The 20,202-nt window shown below is 35.4% G+C and overlaps 1 protein-coding gene across 2 annotated transcripts in view; it reads left to right on the forward strand.

Annotated features, from left to right (window-relative positions):
• The first annotated feature begins 1,975 nt into the window (after positions 1 to 1,975).
• The window catches only part of LOC141442203 (lateral signaling target protein 2 homolog), a 40,515-nt gene continuing 22,288 nt past the window's right edge, over positions 1,976 to 20,202 (forward strand). For both annotated transcript variants that reach the window (XM_074107119.1, XM_074107120.1), the window contains exons 1-2: positions 1,976 to 2,222; positions 19,438 to 19,578. In XM_074107119.1, the coding sequence (XP_073963220.1) occupies positions 2,160 to 2,222; positions 19,438 to 19,578 (204 nt within the window). In that variant the 5' untranslated portion in view covers positions 1,976 to 2,159. The remainder of the gene's footprint in view (positions 2,223 to 19,437; positions 19,579 to 20,202) is intronic.

Here is a 20,202-nt window from a genome sequence, read left to right on the forward strand (position 1 = left end):
CATAATATAATCAAGTGTACCCACGATAGGTGTCTTAAATATGGTAGAAAACTTGACAGATTCTATTGAATTGTACTTTTAAATTGTGGGTTACGATACAGCGTTTATGCTTTGCACCGTCGATATGGGGGCAAATTTCGTCAAAATCGTTAAAAGCCATTTCCGAGACCCCTGATAGGTGTATAAATAAAATAAATTTCTATGATTTGTCAATATTCTATAAGTACCTACGCCACACCAATGAGGGCTATCGTTTTTTGTCTCACTAGATGGCGCACTGTAGCGTGAGGTTTTTAAGTATGGCTTTCAAAGTCTGTTATTACGGGCGTGAAAACAAAGTTTAGATTAAAATCATATTTAATACACCTTAAAACCGTGCCATAAAAATATCGAGCATGCCACAGTGTTGCATAGTCCCCGTTTTGTTCGGAAAAAAGGGGGGACAAAGGTTTCCGAAAGACAAAACTGTCTCAAAACACAGACATTCATTGCCCCAGAACGCATATTTGCTATAATTAATTTCAGATATTGCAAAATATTCACAAATTTATTCTAATTATAAATAAACCCGCGTAGCTCACCCAAAAACTATGAGATTTGACATTTCGGAGACCTCACGCTACACTAGCGCCTCTAGTGGCGAATTCATACGCGATAGCCCTCATTTTGACCATATTTCCTCCCCCCCCCCTTATCACTAGTAAGTATTGCTATCAGTGATTGCTATGAACTGAGGCTATGAAAAATCCCCCCCTAAAATGTGACGTACTTTACTGATAACCCGTTATGAGCTTCAATAAATAATAGTAACAAATACTAATTATGAATAATTAATTATTTATGATGAAAAACGTTTACCCTTCCGGACTTCTAATATAATACAGGACTTAAAAACTTATGCGAGTTTTGGTGCACCCTTCCCCTTCTGCTACCTCCATAATGATAGTTTTGATATTACGTCCGCTCCATGCATGTTCATTCGGGTTCATTAATTCCATCAAATATTCTGTCTGTTTTGCCATTTCGGGAATTTGGTTAGTTCACCTACTCGACAAGAGATGGCGCCATTATAAGGACTCCGATCTTCTCCAAGAAATCATTTTATTTTAATTATTTTTCCTAATAGCCATAGTAACGTCCGTGTGATCCATGTGTAATTTCATCATATATTGATTTTTGCTCATTTCACAAGAAGTACATTTTTTTTTTCGGACTGAATGGAAACGAGCAAGTGGGTCTCCTGATGGTAAGAGATCACCACTGCCCATAGGCACTCGCAACACCAGGGGGATTGCAGATGCGTTGCCAACCTAGAGGCCTAAGATGGGTGGGATACCTCAAGTGCCAGTAATTTCACCGGCTGTCTTACTCTCCACGCCGAAACACAACAGTGCAAGCACTGCAGCTTCACGGCAGGATTAGCGAGCAAGATGGTGGTAGCAATCCGGGCGGAACTTGCACAAGTAACCTGCACAAGCAACCTGCAAACATATAATGTTTAATAAAATTAAGTGATGACTAAAACTGTCCAGATGCGTTCTGCGTCTTTCAACATAATAGGTAATATTACTTAATCGTTTTACGGCTTGAGACATCATTTCGAATTAAGTCGGGTAAGTCCTAAAATGTAATTAAAATAATTACACCAAATCGGACAACTATTTAAGACGCTTTTATACATAAATATTATGCAATGAATACCTAATCGAAACCTTCATCAAACGGCATTAGTGACAAGTTGCGCTGTGTTGCTAGCCATGAAATAAACAACTGTAGGGCTACTACAAAATTTTAAATTCGAAGTTCGTATCGTGCCGTCTCGCAGACGCTAATATTATTCAATACGAGAGTGAGCGGGATGATACGGTACGAACATCGATTTTAGAAATTTTGTAGCAGCCCTTCTGCATTGGGAACGAATGTAATAATAAAAGATTTGGTTTGTTCTCTTCCTTCATTCATTCATATCATTCACTGCCTATCTATTCAGTCTGCACGAGTGAGTGAACGCGAACGCGAATCGTGTGAAAACATGTCTGCCGTATATGTTGTTTGACGTAAATATTGGCAAAAATTAAAAGTTGTGGTCACGTTCGCGTTGTGATTTTTGGTGCTATAAACGTTTTATTATGTGTGTGGTTGTGTGGTGATCTGTTCTTATGCGGCTGCTGTACAAAACTGGACCCATGGAGTCTCTCAGAAAATGGTTCTACAAACCAAAGGTATGTCAAAACAAATTGTCCATCCTAATTTATGTAGTGTGTCGCAATTAACTTAAACACGTTCTTTTTGGAGCACTTGGGCATGAGAACGCTGTTATTGTAGTTATTTTTGTTGTTATCTGTTCGTTGTTGTTAATGCATCCTAATGTTTCGTCTTTGTTTGTCATAGATGGGTATGATTCAGACGTTGTTTCTCTTCAATTTTGCTTCTATGTACCATTGTTTCGCATGTTAGTGGGTACAAGACTTATTTCACTTCCTGCTGAGCCGCGTGAAGTATTAATGCAACTTTAATATTTGTTTTAAACTTCGGTTGAAGTCCTTACGTCATGTGTTGGAAGTGGTACGACTTCGTTGTCTGGTTTACCCTTTTGTCGGTCGTAGACAGGTATTATGCGTACGGCTAGAATAAATTAACAATCTTGTTTACTCACACTGATCATTTTGTATTTGTTATCATTATATGCTAAACTTGATTGGTCATTTTTCCTACTGCTTTTTATGTTGAGACTATCAGTGCTGTATCTATGTAGCAAATAAAAAGTATCATGTAGCGAATAAAAATATAAAGTGTTAGTAATTTTTTACTAGCTGCCACCTGTGACTTGGTTTTGTCAAGGACTTCCCTCTTATAGTAGGTACTTTCCGATAGGATGGGTAGGTGACACATGTCATTAAGCAATTAAAGAGTTGTGACAATGTAAAATTCGAATCGATTTATTGCAATTCTCAATTAAATATGCTAAGGGTGTGTAATTGATTTTATTAGTGATAGTTTATATTTTTACTAGTTTTTGCCTGCGGCTTCATCCGCATACCAAGTGTTTTTGCTTGTCTATCGGAATCTCACAAACCATGCGGTCTTCTTTGGCACTATATCAAAACTAATAATGGTAAAAATTAACAAAAACCTTTATAACAAAAAGAATAACAAAGTAACAGTTCAAAACATCAAACAACACAAAACACTCGATACAAAGATGCATTTAAAGACCTTCGCTCTCCTACTAATTGACAGACGATGCAAGTCAAACATTTGACAAGATTGTGGAATCAATTCAGTCGATAAGTAAAGTCAAGCTCTATTGAAATAGTTCCGTTCTACGCTATGAAAGTTGCGAGATTAAAATTTCTTTTTTAGTTTAAAACATAATAATATATTTTTAAGTGATTTTTATTTATTATTACATCTTTTAAGCTATAGTGTATTTTTTTTTTTGTTCTTTCGGGATTCAAGTATATTTTTTATAAATTATTGGCCTGAAAAAACGCAAGTGTCACCGTACCCATCCTATCCGAAAAGTACTATAGGACAGTGATAAAGTACAAATGATTATTTAGACTGAATGACAAACAGTATTTGTCATCCCACCATTTTATTTTGATGAAACTGCTGCACAAGTTGAAGTAACCAAGACGAGACAGCCTATATGTTACTTCAGGCGGTTTTTTTTTATTGCCTTTAGATGTCCCATTTCTGGGTATAGGCTTAATTTATCTGTATATAAATGCTATGAAAATAATTTCACTATTTTTCAAGATTATTACCACCAAATAGACAAAGAAAAAACCAGGTAGTTATTCTCTAATATGTTTGATCCTTTCTGCGATTAATGACTCTTTGGGTTATTTTGCTTTAGTACCTCTAGTCTAGATGGTTTATAAAACTTGTAATAAGAATACCAAATACATACCTGAAAAACATATAGATTATAATAACATGAATTCTACAGCCAATTAAATGGAAACATTCTAATTTAGGTTTTGTATTAAATGCAAATATGCATGCAAATCGCTAACAATAATTGAAAAACACTGATAGTGTTATATTGCGTATCTGGGAAATTATGCAAATTTTTAATTTTTACTCGAAATGATTTGAAATGAAACAAAATATGAAGACAATCATTCCCTGTAAAAGTCCATTGTAGTGGAGATATGCAGTATTTACATCTGATAGATCAGCTGGTTTGCAATATCTGCGACTGTATTACTTTCTGCAATTCAGGCTAAATTTAAGCCTATCTTTTTCTATTTTTCTGTAAGATTCATAATATTTGAGTGAAAAGAGACTAAATTGCAGGATTTATTTACTTCCCGCATTTGGTTTCCTTTAGTGGGTGAAATATGTCTGCTATAGATACCTTCATAGTATTTAAAGTACATACAAAATAGTTGTGGTCTAGTCTTATCATCAAATAGACATTATGTTGCCTATAGATATATTATCAATATTGGTTAATAAGTACGCAATTCAGAACCAGATAAGTAACCAGATGCATTTCAATGCCCGGTTTTATTACCTTGTAGTAAAAGGGTATGTGGTATACATTTATTAATTTTAATGTACAAACAACCCGTCCATGGTAGTCAAGTGTCCTATGGCCTCTCAAGCAGAGCGCTGTGAATTCTACCCTGGGCTCACCCTACAGTTTTTCTGAATTTACCTGTGAAATTTCATTTGAAATTTACCATGAGCTTTGATGATGATGGAAAACATCATAAATAAACCTGTGAAATTCAATGGCATGCATGAAGTTCCCAATCCGGGCTGGGCCCGCATGGGAACTAGGGCCCCAGATGTCTTATTTTCAGAGGAGCCCGTGCCTTGCAGTAGGACATAATACAGGCAGATGTGATGTCATCATGACTATTGGTCCAGTCACTTACAAAAATATACAGAAAATGTTTAGAAAACCACTGTTTGTGTAAGTAAAATAATAAGTAGATCACACAGTCTCGTCTAGTCTGCCAACATTAGATCCTCGATCTAAATTTAGTTTGTTGCATTAAACAATATGGCTTCTGTTCATAATTGGAAGTAATCTGGGATTCCCAGCAGTCAATTCATGGATTGACCTTTTCTTAATTGATCCTGCTTGGGTCGTCAGATTGATGCATTTTAACACCAGCTGTTTTAGGTCAGTAGTTCTATTTGGTTTTGACCGTGGACAACTTTGATTTCATTATTATTGGCAGGGACCATAAGGTCAAAAAGAAACTGTAACCATCCATTCAAAAATAAACTAATCAAAATCAAATGCTTTCTGTTAATTTCATTTGATTTTATTATATCATATTTGTACAATAAAGAGTTTGAGAATTAATGATAATAAAGAATTTGTAAAATACAAAACATATAGGTAATGTTCTTTAATAAAATATATTTTTTGGGTTCTGTACTTAATAAGTTTTTGGTAAAAAAAACATTTATAATACAAGGTTTTATTGCTGATTCCTTTTTGTCGACTTTACTTGCATTGTCACCAAACTGTATTTGCATATCAAATTTCAAGTAGATGGCATTAACCGTTAAAGAGTTCCGTCCTGCAGAGACGATCCTGGCCGAACTACCAGGATGTAACTACCAGATTATTGTACTGCCACGCAATTTACGTAATTATGCCAAATTTCAAGTCAATCCGACTAATTTGACTTGCAAGATTTGACTACTTATAGACAGACAGATAGACAATGGGACAGGTGAAACTAAATAAAAGCTTGTAAAAAAGAAAAGGGAACCCTCATAGGATCACTTTGTTGTCCGTCTGTTCATTCAAGAGCCTTATCCTCAGATATGCGTGGAGGCATCAAGCAGTGAAAATAATTAGAAAAGAGGCAGTGAAAAAATTAAACTTCTAACACTGCAATCAAAAGATAGTCTTTCAAAAAGGTTGTATAGGTTAGGTCAAGGTATTTCCGGTAGTCCCATAAACTAGAAATTTTGTATGAAGGTAGCTTGTATAGCACAACCTATAAAAAAATCTGATTTTTTTACGTATGTTTGTCGATAGCAGTAACCATTTAATATGGCCCTACATTGTGTAAAATTTGCATAGGAAAAGGGCTCTGCTAACACTGGATATTCATAGATATCTACAAAAAAATTTGGCCAGTTTTTTTATTTGTATTAGTTTAAATCTTTCACAGACCTCATTTTAGCTTTTGCAGACTACTGATGGTCTGCAGACCATTGCTTCGGAATTGGAACTACTGATTTAGGTTGACATTAATAAAGAAGAATATGGATGGATTGGTAATGGAAAACATTTTATAGGAATTTCTGTGAGGTGTAGGTATTATTATTTGCATATTTTGTTTAAAATAAAAATATGTTGTACTTAATGCATTCTGAAATTAAGTGCACCCGTAATTTGATTAATTGATATTTATCTGCTGATAAAGTTATCTAGGTACTTATTTTAAAATAAGATATTATTAGCGCTAGTGCTACTCATCATGTTATTCTATCTACTAATGATCATTAGCACACAAATGAAACACCCATGCGCTCAATCTCATTAATTTCCCATTAAGTCTTCATTATCCTACAGTTAATTTAGTTGTTATATTTGTTTTAGATTTTTGTGTTTGTTTTTAATCCCACAGGTAACAACTTTCAGTACTTGCAAAACTCAAAAAAGATTACAGCAAATCAGATCAGCGCGTACGATTGCCCCCCCGCCCCGTGCACCACTCAGCCCCCCCATGATACCTTATTTTGTACTACGCATTTAACGGTCACCTCATACATTTACGTGCCTGGGGCTGTGCACGATTTTACCTATACAAGCCATTGTGTTTGAACAATGAGCATAAGAATCATATTTTAATGCAATATTTGTTACAGTAACAATACCTATAACAATAAACTGTTAGATGAGAATCACATAATCACAATCAGCTAAGATAGTGCTATCAGTGAATCATGCTCAAAGTTGCTTAGTAGGTATATTTCCATTACAACATCATTCGTTCAACAGTAATTTAGTCTCAAATGAGGTACAAGTTACAAGATTGACGAGTTTAAATATTGCTCTATTACCACTATTACTTGTACTATTATTTATTCTGTGTATATTGAATTGACTATACTTTTATATTAAGCCTGAGTTGCACCATGTTACTAAACCAACAAATACAAGTTATTTAATTAACATTTTGTTTACAAGTACCGTTAAATCCCTTGGCTTAATATTAGCTATCGATAGTGACTCACGGCGTGACGAGCATTTTCTGTTTATTTACATAGACAATAAGATTTTTCTTTGTAACTATGGTGATGATCGTAACTCGATGTAGAGGCTCAGAAATATACTATTTATTCTTATGATTATCATTATTATTGCACGACCGAGACACTCGTCGCATACGTGGGCTTTTATACTAACTCGTACTAAGTTGATTTAGTATACATATTTTCCATACATCACGAGAAATTTGTGCAAGTAGCATTAAATGACATTGATTCGCTCGATCGCTCACATATAACTCTTTAGCCTCGCGACACCGCAATGAATAATTGCACAAGTTTTATCTCATGTTGAAACGGCTTATGAAGATAACATTACTGGACGGCGTCACTCAGTCTTGAATGCAAACAATGTTTGCCAAACATTCACAATTGTCGCATTTACGTTCATCTTTCGAGCGTTATCTTCCCCGCTTCCGCGTTCTTCTCTTATCTTGTACCACAGATTATTTATTTACTAATCACTTGGTCCGACTCACTTTGCTTCAGAATAAATTTTCTGAACTTAGGTACTCTGATTTGTTGTATGTTTTTGTTACATTGCTCATTGTTTATGTCAGTTTTTTTATGTGTTGTGTAATTACGTTATTAGATAAATATTGTGGCATGGTTATTTTATAGGCAGTACATGTAATAAGTGTTGGTTTAAGCAGATTTGATGAGCTTGTTTGCTTTATAATGACGGTGTTTGTTTTTAGCATTCAACGAGTTGCGGTATCTGTGTAAATTTGTGGTCTTTGTTCAGTTTGGGAGTTGTTATTGGTAGTTATTGTTCCTTATGACGATTAGTTTAACGGTTATTTATTTAAGTAGGTAACTATTTTGCATGGTCCCGTAGATTTGATATTCTTTTTACTGTAAAGCCATCAACAGAAATAGGGGAAGAGGCAGGGTTCGAATATATCCGATATTTATTATAAATATCAAAATATCGGATATTTATGATATATATCAAAAGTTTGATATAAGTATATATCTATATGGTATGCAAGCCATGTTATTATAATATGTAAAATAAATTAAGTAAAATTGTTTCTATACTTTATCAATTACTTTCTTTGTAAAAATTAATAGAATAACACAACAAAAACTTACTCTTTCTTAACGAAATATTTCTGACACGACTGACGCCATTAACTACTCCAACGCCATCTACATTTGGGAAGTAGAAATACAGTAACAGGCCAAAAATTACTTAATAATATCAAATTTTGTATTGATTTGATATTAAAATGACTATAAAAAATCATTTATTGATATATATCATGATATATAACCATTGATATCAAAGTCAAAGTCAAAATATCTTTATTCAATTGAGGCTATAACAAGCACTTATGAATGTCAAAAAAAAACTACCCACCGGTTCGGAAAAAAGAATCCGGCAAGAAACTCAACGAGGTATATTTTTTTTAAACAAATATATATATATATCCTCGAACCCTGTTCCGGATCGACAAATACGGGGTCGTACACTTATCAAACAAGAGATAATCGTCATCATCATCATATCAGCCGTAGTATGTCCACTGTTGGACTAGTAGGGAGAGCTATGCCATCAGCAGTAAAAGATATTATAATAATGATCCGGAATGCTACTGAACACTAATACTATTTGCTTGTAATTAAATTTGTTATGAAATAGGCCCTGATAGATAATTTCACACGCTTATGGTAATTACAATTTGGTTTTAATTATCAGGTATTATATTTTACATTCTGGGTCGACAGTTGCACGTCTTATTTTAACCGCACCTCCGCTATTGACAATTACTTCTCTCATGCACTCGTGCTAATGTAATAATGAGGTTAACTTTGTTTGTGTTAGGATGTAGGGATTAATGGGCCATTTACACGAGGCTAGTAATGTGCCAATAGCTTTACATAGCTTTGAGTTACATCTGATGGTCTTACCAATCGAGCACCGTAATGTAACACTGTGTACTAGCGCGAGCGACTTTAGTGGCCTCGTGTAAACGGTCTATAATATTCAGAACTATTGAAACGATTTTGAACACTTTTTTTACTAATAATTATAAAACAAATCTATCTCTGGAAGGTGCTAAGTTCCCGTGGAAACGCAGGCGATGTTGTCGCTATCAGAAGATTTAAGTATAATTTGCCAAATTGCATATAATTTCCATAATTTTAGCAACATAAAAGAAACATTAGCAATCGATTCTTGAATATCCTCGATGGCAATTAAATCACCATTTCGGACATTGATGTCACCCTGCGCTCCTCTGGCGCGCCGCCGGCCGCATCTTGCCTTCTCGCTCGTCGCTTTCACTTTTTTTGTCGCTTTCCCAATAGGTGGCAAGCGAAACTCGGCCGTTATGCCAAATGTTTTGCGAATGTTGCCAGGCGAATACCGGCTTGAACTTGTGCTTTGTTTTATTTATTTTTTTCGTTTAATGTTTGTTAATGGTTCTAAATGGCTGTTAGCCACAACTTTAATGTATTTTGCACGCCCTGGCTCAGCCTTGAGGTTGTATTACTTCCTCAGAAACATCACCATTATGTTTATTTTGAGTCAGATATACTTAATGCTAAGTGCTACTACTCTGATGGCTGTATTCTAACTGCATATCGTAAATGCAACTGCCGATTGCCCACCGTGCTCGGTATGGAGAATCGCTCCTAGCGTGCTGTTGCAATGCAATCCTGTACCGGTAGATGTATACTCTGAGCACTTCCATGTTAAAAGTGTATGAGGACAATCACTTACCCCTTATCATAAACGACAATCAAACCTATTTTAGTTAAAATGCGCTAAAATTCGTTGTCACTTCGACTTTTGTATTTGTTAGAAAGGACAAAGCATTTGTTAGTTAACATAGGCTTGTTAAGTTTTATGAATAAGGGGTTACTCATTAGTGCATTGCTTTACATATAAGTCTACCTATTTACATTACAAACGGTAAAGGTCCTAGATAATTAATTAGAAATAATTAACACAAAACGCATACACCGGAGAAGAAATTCAATGGTGTGTGTGTAAAGTTCCCAATCCGCACTGGGCCCACGTGGGAACTATGGCCCAAGCCCTCTCATTCGGAGAGGTGGCCTTTGCCCAGCAGTGGGACGTAATTATATTATAGGCTGGGATGTATATGTAATCTGCCCCACAGTAAATAATGAATGTGCAAATAATTAAAAAACCATAAAGAGCATCGAAGTACCTATCACAGACATCTATCATTTAGCAAATTGAGTCAAGATCATTTTTAGGGTTCCGTAGCCAAAATGGCAAAAACGGAACCCTTATAGTTTCGCCATGTCTGTCTGTCTGTCCGTCCGCGGTTTTGCTCAGGGACTATCAATGCTAGAAAGCTGTAATTTTTCATGAATATATATGTAAACTATGCCGACAAAATGGTGCAATCAAAAAATAAAAATTTTTTTTTTTAGATTACCTCCCATAGACGTAGTAGGGGTGTTTTTTTCTCATCCAACCTTCTTCGTTGGATAGGTCTTTTAAAACCATTAGGGGGTTGCTAAAACGATTTTTCGATTCAGTGATTTGTTTGCAAAATATTCAACTTTAAAGTTCAAATTCGCGTCCCCCCCTCTAAAATCTAAACCGATAGGTGGAAATTAAAAAAAAAAAATCAGGTGGTAGTAAGTGTATCAAACTTACAAGGAAAACTATAACAGTTATTTTTTCTTGAGAATTATTAGTAATTTAAGAGTAAATAGCAGCCTAAGGTATAACAATATACCTAAACTTGGAATATTCCGTACAAAATACGAAACCCTTAGAAATATATTACTTAATTTTTTCGTAATGGCTACGGAACTCTATTTCGGGCGTGTCCGACACTCTCTTGGCCGGTTTTAATTATGAGGTTGTAAATTACGTCTCATAAAGTTAATTTCCTACATAGTGTTAGGAAACTAGCTATGTAGTACCTTAATCAACGTTTAATGATAATGAGATAAAGCCTTACTGTTGGTTGACAGTTATAATGTAATCAGCGATTCGTAACATGAACATTATGTCATAGTTTTCTCAGAAAATCGTATTTCTCTTGGGGGAAACGCCAATACCTATCTACAGTCGTAGCCAATCAAAGTCAAAATTTCTTTAAACAATACGCTATTTGACTATTTTGTGTGTTTTACAAATTTTAAGCTACCTTTACAAATAACAAAGTTATAAAGGTTTGAAATTCAAGATTAGACAGAGAGAGACATACTGGCATGTGACGTCACACGCCAGTACCGCCATACTTGCTGCATAGAGAAAAGCGTTTGAGAAAAAGACAGATATATAGATTTTTCAAATTTAAATATTCAACCGATTTAAATTTTCTCTTCGCTAAACACTATCTGTATATCTATATATCCGCAAAATCAGGAGTAGTCAACTATCGTATTAATGAAAAAGTAGTATTTTCCATCTTAAGAAACACGAAATACACGAATCGTATATCACGATTAATTTCATATCTGTATACAATATGCATACGTTCTACTAATAATTTAACTAGTTGCTAAAAGTACAGAAATAATATTAACTAACTAGCTTTTGCCCGCGGCTCCGCCCGCGTGGAACTGTGCATTTTTCCGGGATAAAAAGTAGCCTAGGTCACTTTCGGGACCATAAACTATCACTATGCCAAAAATGACGTCGATCCGTAGGTCCGTTACGGCGTGAAAGATGGACAAACATACACACAAACACACACACTTTTGCATTTATACTATTAAAGTATGGATTGAATTGAATTGGTCATCCTCATCCTACATAGGTAATCATTGCATCAATTTGACAAGTTTTTTTTTATCAAATAGCTGGCAAACGAGCATGAGAGTCCCCTGATGGTAAGCAATCACCGCCACCCATGGGCACCTACAGCATAATTAGGACTGTGGGTGCTTTGCCGGCCTAAAGGGGAGGGAGATAGAGGAGGGCAGAAGGGGGAGGGGAGCTGGGCCTCCGGATCTCCCACTCACTGTACGAAAGGCAGTGGCAAAACTACTATTTCACGCCGGTATTCTGTTGGAGTGTGGTAGTGGTACTAACCCCGGGTTAGGTTGAGCCGGCCCATTCATACTGCTGCCAGCATGTGGTTGCAGTAAGGCTCTACCACGTGTAAAACAATTGTCATGGAAATAATATTGTAATCAATTTTTTAAGTTATTTTTGAAACTTATTTTTAGAACATCATTTGCAAAATTAACTTTTAGGTTAGCCAGGCGTAGGGTGACGGTAATTTTAGGCCAATTTTATATTTCGAATTAAACACACGGTCCACACACATCACAAAACTCGTTTGTTTTATTTAATTGTAACTATAAGTACAAGCGACTGCGAAATAAGAAAAATGTAATCGTGGATGGACCTTTTATGTCTAGATATTATGTGACATTCTACGTCTATTTTATTAGGATAGTTTTATTATTAATCAATAATACTAACGTCACGTCTGTCTACCATAAACCCCACAGACTTATTTTATGAGCTTTCCTTGCCTACTTTTATTTCAGTCGTGGGTTCTAGGTCAATGCTGTTATGTTATGATTATCCACCGGTCCATTAGTTAGTGTGAAACATATTTTAATACGAGAGCGAGGGACCGCACGACGCGAACTTCGAGTTTCGAGTTTCGTAGTAGCCCTGCAGTTTATTTATAAATATATTCGCGGTATGAAAGAAGCTACCTCTTGCTTTAGTTGGCCTCATTCTTTTCAGCCTTGAAAATTCAATAGATCCATTGTCTAGTATTCTGTGGGGGGAAATACTGTGGTATAATGCACTGTACGAGACATTTTTGTTGTTATTTAATATCCATAATTATATTATGATATAGATGACTTGTGATGTCATTGTTTTGTGATATTTAACAGGCGGATCAATGGCAGTCGACGATTTAAATCAAGACTTTATTGTCATCAAGCTACCACTGCGGAACCTTGTCGTAGTTAGTTAGTTAGTTGTTATTGTTGACGCTCCCATTGCGGCAAGGTCGTGGACTAGGTGCCAAGGGGCAGGGGCACGGCGAGCATTTTATTTATTTATTACTTAATTAACTTGCGGACCCGGCAGACGTTATCCTGCCGCAAATCAATTAACTGTAAAAAATGTTAACCTTAAATCTAATTCTTACTTCTGTCTCTTGTAAATATTGCCTGGAAGAGATCGCTCTGAAGCGATAAGGTCGCCTATTGCTTACCTTGGAAAATCTCTATATAGCTACGTCTGTACTGCTGTACTGCTTAGTGCTTACTGATTTCTCGAAAAGTTGTCCATTTTGAACTTTTTCAGTTGTCCACTTATTTAAAAATAATAATTTTTTTCCGACGCCTCTAAAAACATAAGTAAACAGTTAATATGTTTTAAATTTAAATTAACCATATGTGGTGACTTGTGTGTAAAAGTGATAAAGCAGAATAGAATGTAAAGAATTACAAAATTACTGCTTAGTGCTTACTGACTATTTCTAGTTGTCCATTTTGAACTTTTTCAGTTGTCCACAAAATTTTCCTGACGCTATTTCACCACAAAAAATAAGTACTTAATATTGATATATACAAAACCAGTCAGATAATTGGATCATAGAAATTGATGTAGGTAGTTACAAAATTACGATTTTTCCTCACAAGATTTCGTGACGTCAAGAAATTTTGGATATTTTATGTAGTTTATGTTTTATCGTCTCGTCCTTAGGGTTTAATAATTTCTTGACAAAACTGTTTTCTTGTCAATTTCATGACGGGACAACTTTTTGAGAAATACTCTACTATGTGTTGGTGTTCAATAAAGAGTTATTGTATTGTATTAGATTTTTAGTAGCTTTACAATAATTAGATAACTAGGTAATTGAGTTTGCTAATAGGTGACCCCACAGTTCAATATTATCATGCAATATCCGTGGATCATTGTGTTTAGTTAAAGAACGAATACAAAGTATGTCAATTAAATAGTCGAGTCAACTATAATTATGATATTTATTAAGATACTAGCTTTTGCTCACGGCTTCGCCCGCGTGGAATCCGGTTATCGCGCCCTGTTCCCTCGGGAACTTTGCATTTTCTCGGGAAAAAAAGTAGCCTAAGTCACTCTCTGGCCCATAAACTATCTCTATGCCAAAAACCACGTCGATCCCTCGCTCCGTTTCGACGACAAACACACACACTTTCGCATTTGGGTATTTCTCCACTAATTTGAAAATTTGAACAGTCCCCTGCCAACTTTCTCTTCAGATTATGATGAATTGAACAGTAAAAATGGTTTTGCACCGAAACTACAGTGTTGTGTAGACCTATACAAATGTATGCGCAAATGTCAATCTTATCGATTATTTTTATATTAATCATAATCACGCAATACTCTTGGGACAATGTTTGATAGAAAATGTTAATAAAATGGCATGCATATTAATTGAAATAATACTTTATTATCATCAATGGCGTAATCATCTCTTTAAGTTCAATAGAGATATCATGCTAAATTTTAACACATGGCTAATATTATCTGATACTTATCAAATTCTGGGTTGGGGACATGTCAGGGGTTTTTTACTGTTTTTGGGGTGTTTGAAAATTTTTAATTAAATAGGTAGTTTGTATTGTATTAATATTAGACAAGTTTAAAAATATGGTTGTTTTTAAACACAGAAACATTTTTCTTTGACATTTATCTCAACACGTTTTTCCAAAAAAAGCCAAGGACAACGATTTTCCAATTAGTGGAGAAATGCCCATTTATAATATTAGTATGGATTATTTAAATGTTTATTCATTTGGTAAATTATCAATTGAAATGAAAGCAATAAATACAATGAAATTAATTTGAATGTTTAAAATGTGCTAACAGTACTAAATTAATGAATACAATATAATCAAGTAAGTGTAAATATACTAAGAATTATATGGCTCAGCTGTGAGCTGGCCTGAAAAAGGATTTTTTATATTTATTATTTAATGGTGATGTTATATAGTAAACTCGTTCGTAACACTTTACTTGGGAAACTGAGGGATTTCCTGTAGTAAACTAAGTTAAGGAAAGGTGGTATGGCATTGCTCGTTTTCCTTATTAAATGCTAGCTTTTGCGCGATACATCGGGCTATAAGTATTAAGGCGAGTTCAGAACAATCATGCAAGTCGCTGTATCCTTCTGAGCCCTCGTATACTTTATAAAGGACTAATTCACACTAAGGATAACGGCCGAAGGTACTTTATAAAGTACAAATTGTTCATTGAATAAAGAATTTTAAAAATTGTGAAATAATGCCCAAAATAACAAAGCTGGTGAACCACGTCTAGGTCTTAAGTACTACGTCTGTTAAAAAAGTTAGGACTCAGGAGGGTATAGGTAGGTACATGCTCGATTGAGCACTTAAAGTATGGCGTAGAGCAAGGCTGGGGCTACTACGAAATTTGATAATCGAAGTTCGTATCGTACCGTCCCTCTCACTCTAGTATTAAATAATATTAGCGTCAGCGGGACGGCAAGACGAAGTTCGAATTGTGCACTTCGGTAGTATAGGGCCAGGTCCGCGGGCCACAAATTAGCCCGCCAAGGCATTTGAATTAATCGGCCAGTTTGCCAATAGCCTAACTACTAAAATTAGGCTTTAGTAGTTAGGTTAGGTACCTACCGAACAACGGCTAAACTGATAGTGTCTTTTCCAACCTCGACATTGGCGGGATCATCAATAGTATCGATGGAGCTATACTTTCAAGAATTGAATTAATAATAGGTTAGGTATTTCTAAAAGTAGTGGTCAAGTTTCGCCTCAGACTTGGACAAATTTTCCTTTCTAGAAAAACTATTTGCCTACCCTTGGCGATGTGAACGTATCGTTAGTCAACCGAAGTACCTACTAAGATAGTGCGAGAAGGGTGTGTTAGGTATGTCTTCGGGTACAACTCCCCGATAGTGTACACAACCTTTGCCGTACTTGTCATCGCTGATGTCACGCAGACACTTTAGTTACGGACTTAAAAAAAAGTCATAAATTAAGAAACTTTACACAATTTTACTGGGCATAGTTAAATATCTTCCTTCATTCATCTTTTAAACAACAAGATTAAGGGGCTACTTCACCATCCATTGATTAGTGTTAACTGACGGCTAAATGTGATGCCGTCTCCGTTTATTCGAACAAAACAAGTAGCGACGGCATCACATTTAACCGTCAGTTAACACTAATCAATGGATGGTGAAACGCCCCTAATTCTTGCACTAGTGTCTTGGATAAATTAACTTAATTTGACCTGTTGAATATTCCGTTAAAGTTAAGTTATGATAGGAAATTGTATGAAATTGCCGGGCCAAATTATTAACACAACGCGGTTTAGTGATTGTTTATTGTATTTCTGTATCTTCTTTGTATCTCTTTTCGTATAGTCTTTGTTTATTATTTGGCATGTCAACGCCCATTTATGCTGAAATTTATTTTATGCTCGTCAATTCGCGCACTAGTTTCGCTTTATTAGTTGCCTATTATTGCTTCACGGTTGACACCTATGCCGGAAAGCATTGTATACTTCATCGGCCACTAGCTACTGTTTCCCAAACAATCGGCTTCGTTCGTTTGACAACTAGGCTAATCGGGATTTTTTTGTATTAAAAAAAACCGTCGTCAATTCATTGTATAGTTTTAGATAATTCCCGTGGAACCTGTCCATCACAAGATGTTTGTTACTTGTCAGAAAGAAATATTAATTCGATTCTTAGGCCTTCATCATTTCTTCATTATTTTATTCATCATTCTTGTCATCGAGACTTTTACGTATTTCGATCTAATTTCGATAAACACTGTCGTCGTAAACGAATAGGTTCACTAAGGTAAGATTCTATAGTGGCCTTATCTAATTAGTTTTAAAGACTTTCACTGCTTTATCATTATCAGTTAGCCTTAGGCTCCGTATGATGCGTAGTTTAAGTGAGGCAGATAAAACTGCAATTATGGTACTTAATTAAATACTTAAAGTTTCCTACGTTCGTAAAACGATAGGTTACTTATCCTAGTTTTAGCAAATTGTTTGCAGAAACCGAAAAAAATTAACAACCTAAAATCGCTGGAACCGAATTTTAAACTGAATGTTCGATCGGGCACTAGTGTTAAGTTTTAACCCTAGAAGTTAAAAGTTCCATAATCTTAGTAACTACTTACATTAGATGGATCGACATAAAAACGATTCCTCGAATCTCAACGTTCAGTATAGTGTTTATTAGATCAATCGTATCAAGTTGGAGTTCACTGACCTAGTTATACCTTGTATATGTGTCTATTTTATTGTGACCTGTACTGTATTATGTTGCACGGTATGTTCCATAGGCACTTCTAGAATGGGGGATGCCTATGTCCAACAGTGGGCGTCCTACGGCTGATATGATGATGATGATGTGATTCTAGAATATGTGACAATGACAAGGTGTTTAAGTGTGATAGATATGTATGATTATGTTATATTTTTTTTTTTGTATTTCTTTTATTTAATTGTATACTGTAGTTTTTAAGTATTTTATTTGTAATTATTTTATGTTGAAAAAATGACTTTCTGCCAAGTTTCTTGCGGCGCATTCTTCTTGGCAATGATGGTCTTTCCGAAAGCGCTGGTAGTTTAAAAAATGACGTGTAAAAGTGCCCATTGCGGCCTATTTACTGAATAAATGATTTTGATTTTGATTTTTTTGTTCCAGACCGTTTCTCTCTTTTGTGAAAATCCTGCTTTTTGCGTATCTCAAACTGAAGCGAAGTAGAAAAATAAGAACCGGCCAAGAGCGTGTCGAACATGCCCAAAATAGGGTTCCGTAGCCATTACGAAAAAATTATGTAATATTTTTCTAAGGATTTCGTATTTTATACAAAACTTCTAATAATTCTCAAGCAAATTTTGCCGTTACAGTTTTCCTTGAAAGTTTGATATACTTACTACCATCCTGAAATTTTTCAAACTTTTCCACCCACCGGTTTAGATTTTAATTTTTTTCTATTGTACCATTTTGTCGGCATAGTTTACATACATATTCATGCAAAACTACAGCTTTCTAGCATTGATAGTCCCTGAGCAAAGCCGCGGACGGATGGCCAGACAAACAGACAGACATAGCGAAACTATAAGGGTTCCGTTTTTGCCACCGGAACCCTAAAAATCCTTTATGTCCTTTTGTATAAATATGTAGCTAGGAGTCATTCATAGATTATAATAGAGACCCTTTAATATCTATTCTATTGCTTCTTTTCTAACTTCTCGAATTTCAGTCAGATGCCGACTTTTTTAAATGGCATCTGTCAAAATATCACTGTATTGCTACAAAAATATAGCTCAAATTTCACTCCCAAGGTGTTATTTTCAAAAATCAGTCTCCTGTTGGAGATAAGTTCGTGTATTCGACAAACGCTTTTATACAAAACCATCTTCATCCTACAGCGTGTCGTAGATTCGTTAGAATTAGAAAATAAACATATTTAAATTGGTATGTATTGGACATTCGGGCTCATCCTGACCTAGTTTCATATGACCATCATTTATAAAAGCAATTCCATATAAAGTATGAATCACCGAATTGTTGGATCGAGTGAGCGGTTTAAAGTCATGGCCAAGACACGCGCGATTGATTTCATGTCTTTCACTGATTATGCCAACAATACCACAAAATAACAATACCTAAACCTGACAAAGAGTTGTGTTCGCCACCTTCTGTTTCCTTGTACATTTATGGTCATTATAGTTGTTTCTGTAGGTGTTGTTTTGGCGTCTTTAAATAAATATGTTATGGCTCCGTCGTTAGAAATAGACACAGGGCAGGGTTTTCCTATTTTCCTGTACAAGTTTCAATCATAATAAGTTTAACTCAAAAAAATCTCACTTGTATATTCCTACTAGAAATTATCTTCTTTGATAGTAGTGGTGTAAATCTGTACGTATTTGTTATAGAACCATTTGATTGCTAACTCATCGTAGAACGTTCTTACTGTACCTACCTACATAATGATTTTCCTTTTCAGGTAATGTGATGTCAATGTGACATTTTTTGTGAAAAGGTTCCACAGTTCATTGGTCTCATGGTATATTGCTCTCGGAGGAAATAGATAACACTATTTCTAAATTACTGCTGCTTTTTTCTTATTTTCTAATTTATTTACTGATTCTAAAAATCGGTACCTATACCCGTTTTCCGAATGCAAACTGATTGTATCTGACGCTATTTATTTTTTCTTCAGAGGGACGACCGGTCGCTGCTCGCTCAGTTCTTCTTCGCGGACGATGCCCTCAACATGGTAGCTGCCGAATTGGACTCTTTCGATGGCCGGAAGGACCCTGAGCGGTGCTCTACCCTCGTCAACCAGCTGAGGCATGCTCAAGTAAGTATCTACAATTGTAATGCGATGGTATAACGACGAAACATTGGTAAACATCCAGTTCAATCAACTCCAGCTTGTTGGCATTCATTTCTCAGGCAGGAACAGCTCTAGGGGTCGCCCTGCTCCACCTAATAAACTTAATTGACAACTTATTATCTTGCCTCCCTTATCATTCCATTATACCTCGAGATTTTTTGTAATAAATAATTTACATTTAAATTTTCTGCTTTCAAAAATACTTCAAAAAGGTTTGAATCTATAATAGTGAATGAAAAATAGTTTTCTCTTTGTACGAATCATGATTTCATGAATGATATTTATCTAGAATTTTGCTTATATCGCTTTAAAAAATACTTCTAATTTCGTTAAAAACCCATTCAATCTCGACTCGTCTTTGTATTACCTCGTGCGTGATCCAATATCAATGCACAATGCACATGCACATAGCGTGTCTGATCGCGCGTTCTGGCTACAGCTGCATTTTACGGGATTGTAAGATCTCAAGCCTGTTCAGTTCATGTTCATCTTTAGTTGTTTTATAGTACATTGTGCATTGAGAGGCGTAAGAAGGGGATTACTAACGAGTCTATTAGAAGGCCGACGCCGGATTTACTAAAAGTTTAC

The sequence above is a fragment of the Choristoneura fumiferana genome, chromosome 25 (assembly GCF_025370935.1).
Source record: "Choristoneura fumiferana chromosome 25, NRCan_CFum_1, whole genome shotgun sequence".
NCBI lineage: Eukaryota > Metazoa > Arthropoda > Insecta > Lepidoptera > Tortricidae > Choristoneura > Choristoneura fumiferana.